Source organism: Nipponia nippon, unplaced genomic scaffold (assembly GCF_047370975.1).
Source record: "Nipponia nippon isolate SJK-2023a ecotype South Korea unplaced genomic scaffold, ASM4737097v1 scaffold_64, whole genome shotgun sequence".
In the NCBI taxonomy this organism is placed as follows: domain Eukaryota; kingdom Metazoa; phylum Chordata; class Aves; order Pelecaniformes; family Threskiornithidae; genus Nipponia; species Nipponia nippon.
The window spans coordinates 296,532-304,245 of record NW_028262385.1 but is presented as its reverse complement, the minus strand read 5'-3'; the positions used below and the strand labels follow the sequence as shown (position 1 = coordinate 304,245).

General features: G+C 51.3%; 1 protein-coding gene across 1 annotated transcript; it reads left to right on the top strand.

Moving 5' to 3' along the window:
• On the top strand, positions 1–1,113 carry LOC148051200 (olfactory receptor 14C36-like). The gene has a single exon (XM_087738306.1). It carries the CDS (start codon positions 73–75, stop codon positions 1,111–1,113), a length of 1,041 nt encoding a protein of 346 aa, XP_087594432.1. The 5' UTR covers positions 1–72.
• The last annotated feature ends 6,601 nt before the right edge of the window (positions 1,114–7,714 follow it).

Genomic DNA, 7,714 nt, shown 5'->3' with positions numbered 1-7,714 from the left:
CACAGAGCTGAAGGAAGCTCTCCTAGAAAAACTAATGGGTGTCTGTGTGTGCAGGGGCACCGTGTATTGGAAATGGCTTTGATTTTGCTCAGAGACATCTCCCCTGACTTGTCATTGTCTTTTTCTCTTATGAGAGTGCCCCATGCCCAGAAGCAGCAGATGTCCAACAGCAGCTCCATCACCCAGTTCCTCCTCCTGGCATTTGCAGACACACGGGAGCTGCAGCTCTTGCACTTCTGGCTCTTCCTGGGCATCTACCTGGCTGCCCTCCTGGGCAACGGCCTCATCATCACCGCTGTAGCCTGTGACCACCGCCTCCACACCCCCATGTATTTCTTTCTCCTCAACCTCTCTCTCCTCGACCTGGGCTCCATCTCGACCACTGTCCCCAAAGCCATGGCCAATTCCCTGTCGGACACCAGGGTCATCTCCTTCTTGGGTTGTGCTTTCCAAATCTTTCTGTTTGTCTTTTTCATTTCAGCAGAGTACTGTCTTCTCACCATCATGGCCTATGACCGCTACATTGCCATCTGCAAGCCCCTGCACTACGGGACCCTCCTGGGCAGCAGAGCTTGTGTCCACATGGCAGCAGCTGCCTGGGGCAGTTGTTTCTTCTATGCTGTACTGCACAAGGCCAATACATTTTCACTCCCCCTCTGCCACGGCAATGCCCTGGACCCGTTCTTCTGTGAAATCCCCCAGATCCTCAAGCTCTCCTGCTCACACTCCTACCTCAGGGAAGCTGGGCTTCTTGTGGTTAGTGTCTTTGTGGGCATTGGGTGTTTTGTTTTCATCGTGCTGTCTTATGTGCAGATCTTCAGGGCCGTGCTGAGGATCCCCTCCAAGCAGGGACGCCACAAAGCCTTTTCCACGTGCCTCCCTCACCTGGCCGTGATCTCCCTCTTTCTCAGTACTGTCATGTTTACCTACCTGAAGCCCCCCTCCATTTCATCCCCACCCCTGGATCTGGTGATGTCAGTTCTGTACTCAGTGGTGCCTCCAGCAGTGAACCCCCTCATCTACAGCATGAGGAACCAGCAGCTCAAGGATGCCGTGTGGAAACTGATAACCAGATGTGTTTCTGGAGCAATAAACTGCCCATTGTCTTCATAGCTGTTATAATGTAACTCACTGCAGGCGCAGCCCGTCTTCTGTATTTTTTGTTATTGTTGTGGTAGTCCTGTGACCGCAGGCAGAGACAGGCAATGGGCAGTTCTGTGACAGAGCTGGCCTCCATAACAGCATTTCCAAAAAGAAAGGTGATGTCCTCAGGGCAGTGCATGAAGGCTTAGGTCTTCTTCCAAAGATTCTCTCAAGAACAAGCTCAAGACAGTGCCCTGGTGAGGAAAACACCAGTGAACATCCAAAGTGTGTGAGTGTGCAGGGCTGGAGCACACAGCAGTGTCCCTTGCACAGCCAGGCCTGCTGTGAGAGACTGGAAGGACCAGCAGAGCAGAGTCTGGTCTGTTCCCGTGTTGGCCTGACACCCTGGGCAAGGTGCCCCAGGGCAATGGCCACAGACCAGCCCCTTGCAACCACCATTCCCAGCACTGGCCTCTCACTCCAGCTCGGAGAGGTTCTTTATGGAGGGACACCGAATGACTAGGTCAGACGTCCATGTTTGCATTGTACAGACATGGCTTCAGCATGCACACTGTGTGCCTGTGGGGAGATGAACCTCACTGAGCCCAAATGCCATCAGCTCTTCCTAGAGGTGCCATGAAGGCCAGTGGGACAGACAGTGCCTCCAGGTCACTTCACTTTGAGCATAACATCCCCTGGGAAATCACCTGAATGCAGCACTGGGATGTGCTTCTGTGAACCAAGGTCCCTGTATCCATTCCTCATGACAAGGGACATCTCAGACAGATGTGGAGCAGGGCGATACACGGCAGGGCTAAGGTGCCTCCCAGCCTCTGGCAGTGGCAGCAGGAGGCCAGAGAGCCATTGTGCCTGCTGCAGTGCCCTGCCTCCGCATGTGGAAGGGAAGGACTCGTGCCTCTGAACACCCCTGTGTGTATGAGGAGTGCATCAGGCCAGCTCAGATATGGGCACCTCACAGGGCCCTGCCCTTTCTGTGTGTGACTCCAGGAACAAACCCCCCCCGCCCAGCGAGATTCATCTCACCTGCCTTGCACAGGCTCATTGCAAATGCTCCTGGCTGCTCATGTCATCCTTTCTGGATTGTGCCATCAGAGGTGTCAGAGCCATCAGAGAGGTTCTTGGTCCTTGGAAAAGGCAGACATCAAACCTTTCTTCCAGAAGTGCAAGAAGGAGGACTGGGAGAATTACAGGCTGGTCATCGTTACCTCAGTCCTGCAGCCATTTCCAGGTACTTGTAGGACAAGAAAGGGATTGCCAAACCTCTGTGGGTAGGGGAAAGAGGGGGATGTTTTGTACGTGGGCCTTAGCAAGTGTTTTGACATAGCTTCCCATAGTCTCTTTATAGTCAGATTGATGATACCTGGACTGAAGCAGTGGGTGATGTAGCGGGTGGGAAGGTGCCTGGTGGATCCAGCCCAAATGTCACCAGTGGTAGAGTCCTGCTGGTGGCCACTTCCTCGTGGCATCCCTCAGTGCAGGCAGTGGGGCCAACACTCTTGAGTGTCTTCATTAACTGCCTGGATAATGTGCCAGAGTGCCTTTTCAGGTCCTTTGTGAATGATGCCAAACTGGGCAGACCCATTCTACAGCCTTATCTTGTTCCCCCTGCCTTGAGCAGGATAGGCGGACAAGGTGATGCTCAGGGGTCTCTTCCAAGCTGAGTTATTTTAGGATTCAATGAATGTTTTCCTTGGAGAGCTTTTTGAAGACAGAAGAAACAGAAGAAGAAGGAAAAAAAGAGAAGTAGAGGCATAAAATGCACCAGTATAAATACAGCAGTTCCTCTGAGAAACATTTCTCCACACAAATCATTGATAGGAAATCTTTTAGATAAATTTGATGAAACAAGCTTACTTCTGTCTGCTCACGTCCTGGGCGACAAGGAGGTGATGGCTGGATACAGTATGATGCGGTCAATTGTGTCTCGGGAACTCATAAACCATTGGGAAGCCAATGGCTGTGAAGGGGGCTGTGAGGTCACTTCTGCCTCTGGAGGTGAGAGCCCAACAGCAGGAATGTGTCTGGGAAAGGTGCTGTGAGGTCACTTCTTCCTGAAACAGCCGATAGGTCAGCCCTTGACTCATGGCTGGGATATGTGCTGGTAAACTCCCCTCTGCCAGTGTCTCTGACAGGCCAGCAGAAGGCACCTGGTTGGCACATTGGCTGGGAGACCCCCTCTGCTGAAGGACCCAGGCTGACTCCAGGAAGGGGGCTTGTATTTTGGCTGTCATGTCTCTTCTGCCTGAGTACAGCATGGGACAGCAGCAGGCACACAGCTTGGTCGTGTCTATCCAAGAAGCAGAAAGGCTCGCAGCCTTGGAAGATCATGGTGAGGTTACTTGTGTCTGGTCAGATGAAGGGCTACAAAAAGGATGATGGGTTGGGATGCCTGTTTAGAAGGGTGCTTTCCCAGATGGTGGAACTTTCCTTGGATGTAGGAAAGAGCAGGAGAGAGAAACAGTGCCACACAGTGCAGCTTGGATGGTGGGGACTGGACATGAGGAGGAAGAAATGTCACTCAGAGAGTAGTGCTGTGGGACATGAAGTCCTCCAGAAGGAGTATGAGGTCAGTCCATGTCCTTGTGTTTCAAGGAACAGAGTGTGAGGGTGGACAGACGTCAGTGAATGTATGGAAATGGCAGGGTGAGAGCAAGGTGAGGAAGTGAGATGGGTGTCTGCAGCCTGCAGGGCAAAAGAAGCAGCTGTGGGACAGCGTAGGACAAGCTGTGGTGGAGATGGCAAAGAGCACTGGCAAGGCTGGAAGTGGCCAAGAGAATCCTAGGCCGTTCCCTTTAACTATGGCAATTGTCTCTGCCCCCAAGGCCTGTGAGGAGACATGTTGTCCTAAGGCACTGGGGGGCCTCATTGCCTCCTTGCACACCCCCAGTAAGGCTGGGAGCTGTCATAGCCTTGTCCTGCACTCAGCATCACCCCCCCACATCCCACTGCCCCAGGAAGAGCCCTGAGCAACGCGTGAGGGACAGGACCTGCCTTCCCCGGGGCTGGGGGTCAGCGCTTGGCCTTGCTGCTTCATAAAACAAAGGCAGGGTTTCCTCAGCAGCTGAGCTGCCTGCCCATTCCCTTTGCCTCCCTGCAATCAGGGCCTCCAATTCTCTGCTCTAACGAGTCCCTGGGGAGGCTTTGCCAGTAATGGCCCTCAGTGGGGCTTATTAATACTTCAGGGTACTTTGGGTTTTGCTTTTGATGCTGACTCTTGGAGAGGTTTGTGCAATCTCTTCTCAATGCCTGAAGCTGAAGGACTCAGCACAAATCCTCCATGGGGCTCACTGAAATAAAGCAAGCCCTAACAAGCCATGTCTCTTCCTGTAATTTTCATCAAGTCTTCAGGAGTTGTACAGATAATTGGAGCTGTTTCCTAGTGTAGTTATGGGGAAAGATTTCAAAGAGCTTCTAATAAAAATGAGGTTTTATTTCCAAGGGTGTAGTTTATTACTTTTCAGTGTAGAGAAGAGGTGACGGCAGCATTCTCCAATAGATATCGCTGCAGGGTGTCTCCTCAGGAGGTCTGGACTGGTAGGAGAAGCTGTCCCTTGAGCTCTGACAACCTCCCACCTCACCTCCCCAACCCCACCATTGCTCTCCTTGCCCACCTGGGACTTTTCCTTACAGCAGACTTCTCCACTGATCTCTGCAGCTGGATGGTACAGCTCCTTTGCACCATCTCCCCCCTGCTCTCCTTAGAGACCTGGCTGCACACAGCCACAGGAGGGTTCTTCCTATTTGCAAGCAAAGGAAAAGTCAAGCATGGTCAAGTTCCATAAAGAAAACAGACTCTGCAAGCATATGCTAAGTCCAAGCTGCCTCTGATGAGGTTGCCTTTCTACGGGGGATAATCTTAGGAGAACTATTTCAGGTAGGGAGATCCAAAGAAGAGAGATATAAACATAATTAAAGAGTTGGCTAAGGAGACAATTAGCCTGCTGCAAGACAGGCAAACTTTTAACTCCCTGATGTCAAAGCAGCAACTGGATGGGTGAGAGGAATCTGAATGAAGAAAGAGTAAGGGGAGGAGAAACCTGGAGAATAAGGGAAAGGGCTTTTGTCTAGGCAGTCTGCATCTGAAAAGATGACCTTAGAAATGGTTCTTCAATCAAGAGAGGTGAAAACATATGAAAGATAAAAATTAATTTAATGTAAATCATTTTAATTTCTTTTAATAATTTAAATTTAAACTTAATTTAAATATAAATTCAATACACGGTATAAGAGGCAGAACACTGGTAATGAAGTTACACTGGAAGATCAATATTTCCTTGGAATATCCCTTTTGAGAGGTTGCAAGATTGATAGAGATCTTTTGTGATTGCAGACAAACCGATGTTGCAGCCATCGTTGAAAGAGGCCAAAAGTGCAACCCCGCGAACCCCAGGCTGTACAAGCTCACTTGGGGGAGGAGTGAGCCTTCCCATGAGTGCTCTTGGGGGACATTGCTGGGCACCTCAAAGAGCAGGAGGTGTCCAAATGCAGTCAGCATGGCTTAGCCAAGGGTAAATCATGCCTCCCCAACCTGATGGCCTTCCTGATGAAGGAACTGCTTTTATGCACGAGGGGACAACAGTGGATGTCGTTTACCTCAGCTTCAGCAAGACTTTTGGCATGGTCTCCCTCGATCCTGGTACCCCCGTTAGGCCATTACAGTCTGGATGGGTTGACAAAGAGATGGGTGAAACAGCAGTTGGAGGATGAGGCTGAGAGCGCAGTGGAGAAGGGGTCACACCCTACCTGGAGGGCAGTGGGCCATACTGGGGCATTGTGGGGCAGCACAGGGGCCTCTCCTGAGCCCTGTGTAGTTTAGCACCTGTATCCATGACCCAGAGGAGGCAACTGTCACCACGTTTGTGGGTGGCACTAAATTGGGAGGACCATTCCTGTGCCTAGGGATGCCATTGAGGGCAAACCTGACAGGCAGAAGGACTGTCCAGTCCAGAACATCTGGTGGGAGTAGAGGAGGGGGCAAATTCAGTCAGGGTTGGGTGTCACTGACAATATGAATTCAGGAGAACCAGAGAGTGCCTAGCCTGTGTTTCCTCATGGCCTTGTGGTGCTTGGGGACAGAAGGCCAAACATGACCCAGCAGTGCGACCTGGTAGCAAAGGCAGCCAGCAGAGTCTTGGAGTCTCACCAAAAGAGCGAGGGCAGTGATTGTCTCCCCCTGCTCATCGCTCCTTAGACCACCTGTACACAACCGTGTCCATTTTTGGGCCCCCACTGGGGAAGGGGAGGAGGGAGGGAGCGCCTGTGGGGCTGCTGGGCTCTTGGCCAGAGATCACCAGCACAGCAAGGGAGGTGTTGGTAACTGGCGGGGAGTTGAGTGGAGAGTCATCGAGCTGCTGAGGGGCTGGAGCACTTGCCTGGGAGGAGAAAGGGGAGGAAAGGGCCTTGTTCAATCTGCAGAAGAGAAGGCCTTGGAACTTCATAGTGACCTGCTATTCCCAAGGGGGAGGTTTTCAGGAATATGAAACTGGTCTTGTAACAGTATGGCTTGGCAGGAGAATTATAGGCAACAGTCAGATGTTGAAATGAGGAAGTTTCCGGCCAGAGATAAGGCAATGAGATACCTGCAGAGCATGGGGTGTTCTGGGCTGTAAACAGAATGTAAACAAATCCCCTGACTTGGGATCTCATTCAATGGAAATGTTCAATATTTGTCCTGACAAGGCCATGAGCAGCTGACCTAGCTGGAGCTGTCTGAGAACGGGCTTGGCTGAGAGGCCAACTGTGTTAAGAGCTGTGAGATTTGGTGAGTCCTGACTGTCCAATCAGAAAATGCTTCCCTTTTTATTAATTATGACAGTGGCATTAGGTATCACTGAGCCCCATAGGAGGATGGGGGTGACCATGCAGCAAAGGTCCCTCCTCAGGGCAGGGCTGTATGGACAGAGATGGAAATGGCCAGTGTGTGGGACTGGTCTGGGACAAATTTCCTGGGGCAGCTTCCCTGGGGTGTTCAGGGCACATGGCACAGACCATGACCCTCTCTTCTGCACCTTGGATGCCTTGCTTCCTTCACCATGACACCTGGCTCTGCACTGGGAGTGCTGGATGCCCCAGGGCACGTGGGGAGTCCCCATCCTCTCCTCTCCTGACTTCTCCAAAGTATTTTCTAGAGAGTCTGGTACATGCCATGTGTCCTGTCATACAAGAAACAACCTGGGGAAAGAATGGGGAGCTGATAGACCATCTCCACTGCCATTAGACACCAAGAAGAGAGCCTTTAAAAACAGAACACGTGGTCCAGTGGAACACAAGGTTACCATGCGCTTAACCCCAAAACCACTGAGAACAAAAGGAGAATAGAAACTTCAAAAGACCAATTCCTTGGACGTTTTCCTGGAAGGAACTTTGGAAGAAGAGCCCAGCCTTCAGGCACTGCAGCCAGGAGGCTCCCTTTTATTGAAGAGCTACAATGTGATGGGCCACATGTGACACAGTGTTGTGCGAGGGTCAGACACAACAGGATCAAACCCCCACAGAAGGAGTATAAACCCAGTGAATTATCTCTAAGTAGAATTATCACAGGAGAAAAAAGCAGAATTGTGGCATAAGATAAACTCTGGGAAACATGCAGAGGAGGGGAAGAGGGTTATTC